General features: G+C 46.1%; 2 protein-coding genes across 9 annotated transcripts in view; both read left to right on the forward strand.

Annotated features, from left to right (window-relative positions):
* LOC119849119 (beta-1,4 N-acetylgalactosaminyltransferase 2-like) overlaps nt 1-13,916 on the forward strand; it is a 45,341-nt gene that overhangs the window by 20,174 nt on the left and 11,251 nt on the right. For all 8 annotated transcript variants that reach the window (XR_006277219.1, XM_038385830.2, XM_038385832.2 and 5 more), the window contains 7 exons: nt 3,671-3,808; nt 6,642-6,748; nt 7,594-7,631; nt 9,158-9,338; nt 9,995-10,081; nt 10,788-10,975; nt 13,100-13,240. Coding sequence is in view for 7 of the 8 variants with exons in the window: in XM_038385830.2 (XP_038241758.1) it covers nt 3,671-3,808; nt 6,642-6,748; nt 7,594-7,631; nt 9,158-9,338; nt 9,995-10,081; nt 10,788-10,975; nt 13,100-13,240 (880 nt within the window). In the remaining variant the exon portion in view is untranslated. The remainder of the gene's footprint in view (nt 1-3,670; nt 3,809-6,641; nt 6,749-7,593; nt 7,632-9,157; nt 9,339-9,994; nt 10,082-10,787; nt 10,976-13,099; nt 13,241-13,916) is intronic.
* LOC119849007 (beta-1,4 N-acetylgalactosaminyltransferase 2-like) overlaps nt 1-13,916 on the forward strand; it is a 79,628-nt gene that overhangs the window by 9,902 nt on the left and 55,810 nt on the right. The gene's annotated exons all lie outside the window — the stretch shown is intronic.

The following is a 13,916-nucleotide window of genomic DNA, read 5'->3' on the forward strand; positions in this document are numbered from 1 at the left end:
CCTGGGCTCTGAGACTCACAGCCACAGGTCTTTTGCAGTGTAGATGTACCTTTAGGAGCTTTTGTAGCTTTGATGCCTAAATGCTATGGTGGTGCAGAAGAGTGTCTCTTTTGAACAAAAAGGAAGTATGCTATAAAACATTAGGGGAGGAAAATAATGATGCATCAGAGTTATGCTGGCTCAGTTTCTGAAGAAACAGTGCCTAAGTGCTGCTTTCCTTATTGTCATTGTTCATGATAATTAGGGCTCTACCAAATCCGCAGCTGTGAAAATCGCGTCACAGACCGTGAAATCTGGTCTCCAGCCAGCCAGCTCTGAAGACAGCGGAGCGCGGCAGTTACTGGCTGGGCACCCAGGTCTGAAGGCAGCACCATTGCCAGCAGCAGCGCTAGAAGTAGGGGTGGCAATACTGTTATCCCCCACACCAGTAGGCTTGCAATCCCCTTTCGGGTTTGAGAACCCCAGTTTGAAAAACACTGCAAAGAAATCCTACATTTTTTGTGGGTGGCTCATGGCGTAAATAGCAAATTTCGCGGATGTAACACATCCATGAAATCTGCTATTTATGCCGTGACCAACCTGCAAAAACTGTGGGATTTCTCCAAGATTTTAAGTAGACCCTTCATGACTGACACAATAATAGTTAGGTAGAAATGGGATTCAAATTAACTTTCTTTCCTCTTCCCTGTTGTTGTTTGGCAAAATAGCAGCTGCTTTCTCTCTACCACATGGCTCAGCTGCATCTCTGTTTTTACACAACACCTAATGGTCCCAAGACAAATGAATAATAAAAGATAACAGGACAAATTGATCCCTCCCATTCACTTTGGTCTTTCCTGTTCTCTGCCTGTGGCATGCACTAGTTTAGCTTCCTGAGGGCTGTGATACTTTGGTCTAATTCTGGATGTTGGGGTGCAGGTGGCCAAGTGGTGTTTAGTGCCTTGTGATACATAGGTCAGGCTAGATCAGGGGTCGGCAGCTTTTCAGAAGTGGTTTGCCAAGTCTTCATTTATTCACTGTAATTAAGGTTTCACGTGCCAGTAATACATTTTACATTTACAGGGGCCGGCGAACGAAACCCAAGACTGGCAGCGGGCTGAGTGGGGCTGGCGGCCGGGACTGCAACCGGCAGCAGGCAGTCCCCTGCCGGTCTGGGGTTCTGGCTGCCTGCCCCACTTAGCCCACTTAGTCCCCTGCCGGCCCGGGGTTCTGTCCATCCAGGCCAGCAGCAGGCTGAGCAGCGCCGGCGGCCGGGATCCCAGCTGGCAGGGGGCCAGGTGATGGATTGCCAGGACAGCAGCAGAGTGCCACTGAAAATCAGCTCACATGCCGCCATTGGCACACATGCCGTAGGGTTGCCAACCCCTGGGCTAGATGATCTCGTGATCCTGTCTGGCCTTAAACTCTGACTTCATTCCTGAAAATGAGCCTGAAGTGCTGGCCTTTTATTTCACAAGCAATTGGAAAACAGAGCTACAGCTGCCTCCCAGAAATCTATTAGGCAGGGGCAGTGTGGTCTAGTACAGGGGTTCTCAAACTTCATTGCACTGTGACCCCCTTCTGACAACAAAAATTACGACACAACTCCAGGAGGGGGGACTGAAGCCTAAGCCCACCCGAGACTTCAGTCCCCCCTCCTGGAGTCGTGTAGTGCACAGTGCTTGCATGGGGCTGGGGTAGGAGGGAATGTGGTGTAGCAGGATGGTTCTGGGGAGCAATGGAGTGGAATGGGAGGCAGGTTACAATATCTGGGAGGGGTGGGGGAAAGAAGAAGTAGGCTGTGGAGTTAGCGTAGATAAGGTATTTATTGCTGAGGGTCAACTTGCTCACCTCTAACCAACAAAGCTGGTCTTGTAACTTCTCAGTGGACTCAGAAAGTTGCCTAAGGCGCTATCAAATCTGCCAGCAAAGGGACCTGCAAATAATTGATCTGTTCCCAGAAATAGGAAGCTCAGACACAAGCCCCTCCATGCTAACCCAAGTATGTCTCTATTTACCTCTGATAGTGGAAAAGAGGCAGCTGGGCAACTCGCGGGGGCTTTATTGCTAATGGTTTGCTGGGATTTATCATTCCTTGACACCCATTCTTGCAGGGAGACGTCTCTCACAATCTCCATCAAGCATATTACGGAGTATGTCCAGATTTTCCAGTGATCCCTGAGGCACATGCCCATGTGGTTGCTTGTTTTTGCTGTTTGGGCTGGTGGCAGTTAGAGGGTTGCATTTGACCTGACCCAGTTTCTGGGATGAAAGAGGGGGCTCTTTCCCTCTCTGTTCTGGATCTTAAGTGGGTTTGGAGCTTCTCTCCTCCTTGTGTTCTGTCCCTATCCCTTCTGCATGCCGGATAGGAGGGCAGTGGTCACCTCTCCTAGCAGCTGGGAAGATGGCCCCAGTCTGTCATTATCAGAAACTCTCTCCTCCACCAGGGAGTGGAATCTTGCAGCATTGCTCCCTTCCCCATGGGAAGGAGACATCCAGCGAGAGAAATTAGGTGACTTTTCTCAGTTCACAGAGAGCCTGTGGCAGATCTAGGAATAGAACCTGGATCTCCTGACTCCCAGTTCAGTATTTCATAGGGTTCTCCTTTCCAAACTGGGAAGAGGAGGTGGGGCATGGCCACTGGTTCTCTATCCCAAAAGTTGGCTCTGGTATTAAATATGATGGGGTGGGTTTTTTTGTTTTGTTTTGTTGTTTTATGGCCCTGTAACAGGGTTCATGACCCTCCCCCCTTCCTGGGGCCCACTTGCCCTCCCCAGCAAGGCTCGGAGAGGCTTCAGGGTTGTGCAACACCTGGGTCTTTATTTACTTATTGTTGTCCCACCACCAGTGTCCATCTATATACAGCTTTATAGGTTTGGTTTCCTCCCTTACAGGCAGAGTCAGCCTTCAGCTAGGAGGAGGAGGAGGAGGAGGAGGAGGAGGAGGAGGCGGCGGCGGCGGCCGCCGCCGCCGCCGCCGCCGCCGCCGCCAGCTCCCTCCCTGACTGACTTCTCCCTGGCTGCCCCCACCTTCTGGCTCCCTCCCAGCCTTTATAGCCGTTGGCTTGTCAGGCCAGCAGGTGTTGCCAATCCTCAGGCTGGCATCAGGCCTTTTCCATCAGCCCCAATCTGTTTCCCCTGATTGAAGCTGGCCAGGCAGGGGCTAATTAGGTGCTTTTGCACCAGCACAGGCCCTTACCTTGAGCAACAGCTTTCTTGGGCTCTATGTAATAAAGGACCTGTTTCTCAGCTGGTGTCCGTGGTTCTATGCAGTTACACCAGCAGAGAATCTGGCCCAAATGTCCTACAGTGTAACCCAGCTTTCTTACAAAGGAAGCTACATTCACCTGCCAAGGCAGGATGGGATCCTGTTCGCTTCTTAACTCTGGCTCAGTCACACTGTTCCCATCCAGAGCTGAACATCCCTCAGTGCTGGAAAGGTGGTGTCCAGCTGAGATCAGAACTTTGCCAGTGTGCATTTGAAACATGGGTTTCTTGTCCATGGTTGGTGGGTTAGGCCCATATCACTAATATATATACACATGACCATATAGATACAGGCCTAATCCACCAAGCTTGGCTATATACATATTATTTTCAAAAGGTCACAAAACAGCAAATTCTCCCAGTGTCCTTGCACAAGCTGAGCCTTCTGGTTTTTCTTTCTTTCTTTTTTTTTTCCTTCTCTTCAGGCTAGCTCCAAAGAATCAGTGCGAGTGTGTCAATACTGACCATGTGCATGTCTACCAGATGGAAGACTATATCAATGAGAAAGATCTTGCCTCAATTAAAGAGAGGCGACAAAGGGAGTTGGAACACTATCAGAAAAGGTAAATTGGCTCCTTCTCTGTGGAATCATTCATTCCTGGTCACCCATTGACCTCTACTGCTGTCACACTGAGGATGCACCTATTAGCCCATCTCCCTGCCAGTGAAGATTGTTCCTGACAGTGCATCCCCTAGTATCTTGTCCAGTCTAGTTCTAGATCTACTGACATCCACAAATACCCTGAAATTCACTGGACTCTGGCTATGTCAGACTAACATGGTGGGGGAATGGGCTTGCAGACGTCCGGGAGTGTTGCTGCTTCTAAGTGGCCTTTTGGGTAGCCTTACACTGAGTGCATGGCAGCCATCCCCTCTGGAGCACTGTGTGCATGTGAAGGGCTGACCTTACCGAGGACTGCAAAACTCACCTTCTAGAGAGAGGGATTCTGCAATACCAGAGCACTTATCTGTTTTGCCAGTAAGGTTCCTCTTGGAGGTTGCCAGTTAGCAAACTCATGCAAAGGGTGGCAGTATCAAAGGAGCATTTGTGCGGTACAGATCAGAGGAGAGACAAGAAACTAAACTTACAAAACATTAAAAAATGTCAAAGGGAAAATAAAGACAACAGATGAGCAATAGGGCATGACCTCTAGGGAGGATTATTAGTAGCTAATATACCCATTGTCTGTGTGAAGCCAAGTGACACAAACAGGTATTAAACTTCAACCACTAAAATACCCATTAATCTTCTGGAAAAGGCTGAAGTCACTGTTTTTGCAACCAAACATCTTGCCAGCAGGTTACATTAATAAACTGTCATTTCCCCTGTATATTTACGCCCTGAGAGATCATTTTGGGTTGCTAAGGCACAAATTCTCAATCAAGCTGGGCTATTTAGCTTGCTTTAAGAAATTAGGTGGATGGGTTAGTTCTGAACATCATCCGTTGGGCTGGATCCTGGTCCCCCTGGTTGTTTTGCCACTAGCCTCAATGAGAACAGGTTTGAGTCATCTGCAGAACATCTGCAATGCACTGAAAATATTTATTCACCCGTCACCTCTAGATTGCTATCCAAATCCAGCCCAAGGCAGTACATTTGATAGCCAATGGCTATTGTCTGAGATTTTTCAAACCCTTAAGTAGCTCTGGGGGAAAGAAAATCTCAGGCACTGTGTATAAAGTGGTGGCCTGTTCCATTCACATAGCAAAATATGGTTGCCCATAGCCCACTATGGGTCCTGGAGACAGAAGTTCCTATGACTCAAAGGTGACTGGCTCATGTCATGACAGAGGAATGCTAGAAGTTAGTCAGGGAGGGAGCTTGTATTGTCATTGCCTGTGCTGTACCCAGTCTGTGCCTAGGGACCCTCCTGTCTCTCAACCTATCCAGCCTACATCTTTCCCTGGCACTAAATTCATGTGGGAAAGTCTCATGAACTGAAGCCTTGAGTTTGGGTTGTATTAAGGTAGAAGAAACAGCTATGGAGGAAAGCAGAAATGATCCTTTCAGCTATTACCATCGGTGATGGGATGTACAAATCCCACACTGGGCAACAAGGGGATAAGAGATTATTTTGGGTTTAGCCAGCTGTGCCCCGCCACACCTGCAGCAAATCCTCCATCTGCTGGAGGAATTAAAAGACACAGGGAATTAGCTCCTTTGAGTGGCAGAGAGCTGGAGCTAAGCAGACCTGCAGCCCATAGCTCCAGGAGCAGAGGGAAGCCTAAAGATTTGATGCAGCTGTGCAAAGGGGCCCTCCCTGAGGGAAGGTAGGACCCATCCCAGAGAAAACCAGAGAGGGAAGTATCCCTGTGGACCCTGGACATGGTAACCCCCTCTTACTTATTTTGGTTTGGACTTCCCTGACACGGGAAACCCTTGGAATAACAGGGGTGGGGGGATGCGAGTAAGAGGCCCAGGGAGGACAGCCTTAAGCAGCCTTGGTTGCCAGACCATTGGTAGTGCAAAGGACCCTGGGTCGGAGCCTGGTGGAGTGGGAGGGCCTGGGCTCCCCTCCCCACAATCCCCTTGGCAGTTAGGTGTTGCAGCCATGACCACTAGGCCATGCTCCCCAACCAGACCCTGAGTGAGGACCGTTATACCATCTAAACCACCACCTACCCTATTCTCTGTCTTTGTGAGGGTGAGTACATCTTTCTCTGATTTCTGTCTATTTAAGCCTCTTGGGCCTTGTCTACGCTGGTGGCGGCACATAGGGTACATGTAGCTGCAGTGAAAAGTAGACTGCATCCATTCTGTGGTGTGTAGCTACACACGGCAGTGAAAGGCTCTGGAAGGGGGAGGCGTAAGGACACTAAGCTCCTAAAAATAGCCGTTCAGCTGTGAGAGACACTGTGGGGGCATGTAGAGCTGTGTAGGGTGTACAGTCTAGGGTTCTGGTGGTTCTCTACTTGCTGAGACAATGCCTCGAGGTCTACATGGCTATTTATACTGATGCTTCTTGGGCACAGTGTCTGACCTCTACATGCTACCATAAGTGTAGGCCTAGTAGCACCTAAGAACCCCAATGAAGGATCAGGACCATGTTGTGTACAAAGAAGACACTCCCGGCTCAGAGATCTTGTAATCTATGGGTCAGGTTCTTCCAAACAGTTCTGCTGCCACTTAGGCACTGATGTACGAGAAAGATTTTTCAGAAGTCCTCAGCACCCAACTCGCACACTCCATGTATCCTGAAAATCTGGTTGCTTCATTTGGTACCCCAGGGGGAGATGGTTTCTTTTGAAATTTCAGCCACAAGCATCCAAGAGATAGACAGATAGGGGATGTTGGTAGAAAGAAGTAGTCATTCAAACTCTGTTTTACTGTTAACACAATTTTCATAATCACTTATCCTCCCGATGCTGACCCTGTTCTCCTCGCATTTGTTCCAGATACCCCTCAATGACTCAAGATGTAGTAATAGCCAAACCAAATGTGCCATTAAGCTATCCTATTCAAGGACTAGAGGTGATGCCGCTACACACCGTTATGATTCCAGGTATACTTGTTCTATGCCTTTTCATAGCCTGCTCATGGGCTCAAATTCCAGTGAAGTCTAAGACCTTGTCTCTTGTACATACAGTCTATATGAAATAGGGGGGCTTTGTTCTTCATTGCACCTGTATTGGACTTGGCTTACTCTGAAGTCCCAACCTTTCATACAAAACTGCTGAATTCAAAATCCATTCGCTGATACCCAGAGATCTGGTTTCCTTCCAGTGAAGTGCAAAAAATGTCTGGGATGGGTTCTGAGAACAATAACCATGTGGCACTTTGTATACAGAGCATTTAAAAAAACAATTATGAAAAGGGCTGAAACAGTGAAGATCCCATCTGCATTTCAGAATAAATCTCCCTTGACTCATTTGTCATCTGAGCGCAGACCGGCTCTTCCATCTGAATGCAAAATGCCTTCTGTGGTAGTTGGTTTTAAATTTCTCTCCCACTTATTTAATTGCTTCAAATGTTGTAATCTTGCAAAATTATTGATCTTTGGCTTTTATAAGGTGCAAGAAGTGGTGGAAACCTAAAGACTGGCTCTCCAGCTGAAGTAAATCAGTGTAACTCCATTGACTTCCCCAGCTTATGCTTGCTGACTATCTAGCCCTAAATCTTTATAGTTGCCCCAATGCAAAAATACTACTGACATCTCTAGATCTCTTCCAGGATAAAATTGAGGGGGGGAAATGCATAGAGAAGAGCTGATGTTCTATTTGTATCCAGCTCTGTGATCTCAGGTCAGGTGGGTTGACTGGAGTCTTGTTAGGGAACAATAATCACTTGAGTCAAAACATTGGCTTTAGACTTGTTACTTACTGACCTTATGTATGTTTCCCTTTCAAGGGCTTGGTTTGCATGGAGTGACTGAGGAAAAGTACCAGGTATATTTCACGATGTCTCAGGGAAGTTTGTAGCCCAGGGTTACCTGGGCAAGTGTGTAACATGCTTTGAGATCTCTCTACATGAAAGGTGCATTAGTTTTACATTTCTCATGAGGTTTTCCTTCTATTATGAAGGTGGGCTTGATTTCCCAGCCTTGTATTAGTATAGTAGCATTTGGGTATGTCTACACTCCCAGCCTGGATAGAGAGACTCACACTAGCTTTACTGGAGTTAGCGTGCTAAAAGTAGCAGTGTGGACATTGCAGGATAGATGGTGGCTCATGTATCCATCTGAGCTCCAACCTGAGTGGGTGGGGGGCAGGCAGACTTGGACTCGGGATCTAGCCTGAGCTGCCACCTGTGCCACAATATGCCACACTGCTACCTTTAGTGCGCTAACTTGAGGGAAGCTAGCATGAGTCTGACCTGAGCTGGGAGGCATCATCCCAGCTGCAGTGTAGACATAGACAAATCCTTAGAGAACTTACGAAGATCAGGCCCCCACTGTGCCAGGCACTATACAAATACGTAGGGCTGGTCTATGCTCAGGCCATGTCTACACTAGGAATGCTCTAACTGTATAGGTATAATGGTAAGGCATACTGGCAAGGTAGTCCTAGTGCAGACATAGCTATACCAGCAAAGCTGTGATATTACTGGTATAACTTATCCCATACACCTGAGCAAAACAAGCTGACATAGGTACACCAGCAGAAGTCTGCTGTGTGGATGCAGCCTTCAAGTTTTGCTGCTCCATGCTGGCATAGTTAAAGCAGCAACTCCCTCGAGTGCAGATGCAGCTATACTATTATAAAAGTGCTTCTGGCAGTACAGGTTATTCCAGCTCCACCAATATAAGGTACCTTGAAACCATAACTATGTCAGCAAAAAAAATAAAATAAAATCACACCCCTAACTGATATAGCTATGCAGGTAAAAACGGAAGTGGAGTCCAGCCCTTAGTAAAACAGTCCTTGCCCCAACAAGCTTTCATAGACTCTAATGAAGGAAAATAGAGGGGCAGAGAGGAAGAGGAAGTCACTTGCCTGAGATTACCAGAGCCAGGAATTGAATTTAGGTCTCCTGTGTCTTATTCAGTGGACCACATTGCCCTGTCTAGCTGAGGAAGGAATCCTTTACAATCTCACAGATTTAATGTTCCACTTCATGGGCTAGCCCCTCACACAGTCAAGATATTTTCTTTTCTCCCCACACAGTTCACATTTTAAAAGCATGTTCAACATTTTATTTAAAATTTTTTTCTGAAGCCAAAGAGAACCACCTCAGACATTGGGGGCGGGAAGGTGGCTGTTTTATTGATCTCCACGGGGATGTCGTCTTTTTAGTGAAACCAGGTGAGGATAGTAGTGGGGTCAGAGCTCCCTTCTTTCCCTTTAAATAAGACAGTTCTTAAAGAGATGGCCATGTGATCGACCCAGATCAGGGAGGGAGGAGAGGGGAAGCCTTGTGATTTTACCATGACACCTAAGATTTCCACCTCTGTGTCCCACGGCACTTAACGCAGGTGATCCTGCGAGCATCTCTGGGAACCCTCAATACGCTTGCTGATGTCTCTGATGATGTTGTGAGTGGACGGGGAGAGAAAGAGCTGATCATCTTGACCTCAGATGTGGAGCTGCTGAATTTCATCCTTGAGCATGTCACGTACACCAGTGTGGTCTACCAGCTCAGTGCAGTAGATATGAGTGAGTATCGACTGGACAAGTTCTTCATCCCATCCTTGACAGTTTGCCATCAGTTTCTCTAGTGTTACTAGGAAACTTTCAAGCATCTGCTAAACTAACTTTACCTCCAAAAAGGAATCTTTCTGAAAGATCCATTATTTAACACAGCATGAGCAGAGAAATAGATGCAGGATGCTGCCGTCTTCCATAGCTGTCTTTCAAAGTTTTGGCAGAGATTGGTGAGATCAGTCATCATCCTCGAGAAGCTAAAGCCCCCTTCAATGCCCTGCTTCCTAGTGAATCAAGGCTTCAGTCTTTTTGGCTTCTAATTACACATGAGGTGAAGCAAGACTGCCAAGCCAGGAGAATTCCTGGTACTTGGCAAAAAAAATGTATCCAATTCTTTGAGTCAGTGGAAGAAGGGGTCTTTCAAACAACTCTTTCTAGGCTTCCCACATGTCCATTTTCCATCACCGAGGTTGGAAGGTCATTTAACACTATATAAAATGAGGGGGCCACTTTTTTTCTCTTCCAGCCTAAAGTATTGCCAGGGAACAAATGAATTTCCAATCAAGGTTCTTACTTGGAGGTTTCCACTGTGTCATCAAAGATCTCCAGAATACTGGAAGACTTATGAGTGATGCAACTTTCCTATTCTGCTTTTCTTGTTTTCCAAGTGAGTTTCGAGAGCAGACATCATGTTGTTCAGTTTCCTGTGATCATCCGACAGCCCGGCCTTCCAAAGTTGTTTGATCCTGGAGCAGGTAAGTGTTCCTGAGTGCCTCCCTGTAGGAAACCCCTTTTGTCCTTTTAAGGGGTGTCAGGGAGTGGCTCCAGCAAGCTGGCAAAGGCTGATGGTAAATCCTTACTCCAGACTTTACTGTGGTAGAAGTTATTTACTCTTTACCCTTGGTAACTAGGCCTGATGCTGAGCTTCTTAAAGTCTTTCTGGTCTCCTGATGCCTCTCCATTCAAAAACGTATGTAATTGACAAGGGCTAAACACATCAGCATCACAGTTAATGTTTTGTGGCCAGTTAAGTTCTTCCAAAGTTATGTCCACTGAAAAGCCCTGAATGAACAGACCTTTTTAAAAATTCTAATTCTGGGGAAAACCTTGGATTGGCTCCGACAACACTTAGTGTAGTGCCTTCCATTTGAGGATCTCAATGCACTTCACAAACACTAGCTAATCCGTGGGATGCCCCATGTCCCTGCCTCCATTTTGCAGATAGGGCAACTTAGGGACAAAGACGATGACTTGTTCAGAGTCCAACCGTTGCTGACCTAGCGCTGTTGCTCTTCCCCATGGTCTGTGGCAGTCTGTGTTAGCTGTTGTGTTCTAGTTTGCTCTACTAACCACATGCCCACCTTCCTCCTGCAGGTAAGATCTTTCAGGAATGGTGAGTAAAAGCAAAGAACTGCAGTTAAATATTACCAGCCTTTGTCACTTCCCTGTTTACGGTTACAGATAGGAAGATCAGCTCCCTGGTGACTATCACGACAAAGACTTTCTTGCGCTATCACAAACTTCGGCTCCTCATCAAGAGCATCCGACAGTACTACCCTGACATAAAAATCATTGTCGCCGATGACAGCGAAGTCCCAGAGAAGATCATCGATGAGAATGTTGAGCATTACATCATGCCTTTTGGAAAGGTCTGTCACTTGCACAGGATTGGCTATGTAAACGGGTCTTGTGCAAGGCCCTCTGTCCTTCTGTGAGACACAGGCTTGCTCACTGGTGAGAGGCCGCATCCTAAATAACACACCTTATTGGATGGGATTTTTTTAAAAGCCCCTAAGTGATTTAGGAGCACAAATTCCATTGACTTTCACTCAGTTGGTGCCTGTATGTGCTACCATAATCCGAATGCCAATAAGAGATGGTATTTTCAAGAGTGCCCAGGTGTTTTAGGAACATAAATCCCATTGACTTACATTAGGATTTGTGCTCCTAAAACACTTGGGCACTGTTGAAAATACCATCTCTTTTATGAGCATTTGGATTATGGTAGCACATACAGCCCCCAGCTGAGACCAGGGCCCTGTTGTGCTGGGATCTCTACGAACACATATTAAGAGACAGTCCGTGCCCCAAAGAGAGCTCTTAGTCTAAGTAGATAAGCAAGACAAAAGGTGGGAGGGGAAATGGAAGTACAGAGAAGGGAAGGTGACCCAGCAGGTGGGCCAAGGTGACCCAACAGACCCAGGAATAGAACCCATGTTTCCTAAGGCCCACTCTCAGCCCCATACCTCATCCACTGGACCACATGTTCTTCTAAGAAAGAAAAGGAGTACTTGTGGCACCTTAGAGGCTAACAAATTTATTAGAGCATAAGCTTTCGTGAGCTACAGCTCACTTCATCGGATGCATTTGATGAATGCACATCGGATGAAGTGAGCTGTAGCTCACGAAAGCTTATGCTCTAATAAATTTGTTAGTCTCTAAGGTGCCACAAGTACTCCTTTTCTTTTTGCGAATACAGACTAACACGGCTGCTACTCTGAAACCTGTCAATATGTTCTTCTAAGGACTCTTAAGACTTATGTGCCCAGTTCCACCTGCCTAAAGAAATGAAGTGGAATGGCTCATAGGATTGTTTGTATTGTACAGAATCTTTCACCTGTAGGCCACCAGTTCAAATTTATATCCAATTATTGTTCCATGACCTTGCACCAAGGCTGCTTAGCTGGGACAGAGGGGACTGAATTCTCTATGTCTATGTATGGGCTTTAGCACTGGTACCACAGCACTTAACTGAAGCAACCCTAGTGCTATATGAGATGAGTTGGTGGTCTTAATCCAGTTCCTAGTTGTTTACCAACCCATTAATCTTCATGGATTTAGTCAACACGTTGTTGACTATACAGAATTTTTGGCCTCATCTTGAGCATTCACTGCCATAAATGGGAATGGTGGGTGTCCAGCACATTTTGTGAATGGAACATCATATTGTGTAACTATTCAAGCTTTGTAAAAATAATTACACTGGCTCACTGACCTGTAATGCTCTACGAATGATCAAAGATGAATGTTTAAGGCTCCTGTCTGTTCTCCATACCCGCATTGGCTGGCAGCATGGGAGTAGGCATGCCTCCATGTTGCTCAAAAGTGATTTCCTTGGTACTCATTAACGAGCTTCAGAGGCAGTCCCACCCAGTCCTTGGCCAGCAGTGGGCTTGCTGTGACTTGGGGATAGGAGGAGGGGAGACAATGAGGGAACCTTGAGGCTCCACAAGGAATGTGAAAAGCCCTGGGAATTATACAAATACAGAGATGTTATAGGATGGTGACTGAAGTCTCCTGTAGAAAAATCACCTGATCTAATGAATTAAAATCCTACAGTTGTAAAAATGTAGGGTTGGAAGGGACCTCGAGGTCATCTAGTCCACTACAGGCACTGAGGCAATATCAAATGTACCTAGACCATGCCTTCGAGGGGGTTTGTCTAAGCTGTTCTTAAAAACCTTCAAAGATGGGGATTCCACAACCTCCTTAGATAAATACTTCCAGTGCTTAACTATCCTTATATACTGGTTCTTCTATCACATGGGCAAGTGATCGTGTTACTATAAGGTCACTCCTTGTTGCAAAAGTGTTCTATTTCATTCTCATTCAGTAGTTCAGATGACCCTCCTTTTCAGAATAGTTTCTGGATAAAAGGGATTTGCACAAAGCTAAGCAGCTTTTTGTGGGTGTATTTGCATATATATAATTTTTCTTCTTATAAAGCTGTTCTGACCCTACCCTTCTGTGTCTTGGGGATTCCTGTTTACCAGGGTTGGTTTGCCGGAAGGAATCTTGCAATATCTCAGGTCACAACCAAGTACTATCTCTGGGTTGACGATGACTTCTTATTCACTGAAAACACCAAAATTGAGAAACTATTGGACGTGCTGGAGAGGACAAACTTGGATATGGTAAGGAATGCAAATAAATTGTACCCTTTGAAAATGTTCCAGGCTTTTTGAAAGAGCTCAAGTGTCACAATGGGTGCTAAGCCTTTGAAAATCTGGCCATTAGTCAGGAGGGAAAAGGAATATTGCTTCCAGCTCTCAAAATGTATTCCTCTGCAGACCTATCTTAGTCTTCTGCTTGTCAGATTATGCCATAAATCTTTATTATTGTATTAAAATACTATTCAAGGTAAGGGTGGGAAACTTGCTTTCAAATGATGGGGAAAATCTTGTATGGATTTTTAGATTGACTGACTGTGACCACACCAGAGGTTAGTGCTATCTGGCAAAATATTCTTTGAGGGTGGTGTGTGTTTCTCATCTATGTTACTTGACTTCCTTCATGCATCAGATTGGTTTCACCTTCTCAGAAAAGTGCCCATCTTAAATTGGTGCATTACCATTTGACCCTGGATATTTACTACTTAGTTCTGGGTATCTGCCTCCTTTCTGTATTTTGGTCCAATACAATCTCATAGCAGGCAGAAAAGCGAACAGATAGGGCACAGTATTGGCAAACAGTAAGCCTGATGCAACTGGTTGCCAATCACTTTAGTTTGCTACTTCTGCAATGGGATTCTTGGTTTTGTTCAAACACTAGAAGTCATCTTCTTGAAAAGTGACATCAGTTTGTGCCAAG

The sequence above is a fragment of the Dermochelys coriacea genome, chromosome 27 (assembly GCF_009764565.3).
Source record: "Dermochelys coriacea isolate rDerCor1 chromosome 27, rDerCor1.pri.v4, whole genome shotgun sequence".
NCBI lineage: Eukaryota > Metazoa > Chordata > Testudines > Dermochelyidae > Dermochelys > Dermochelys coriacea.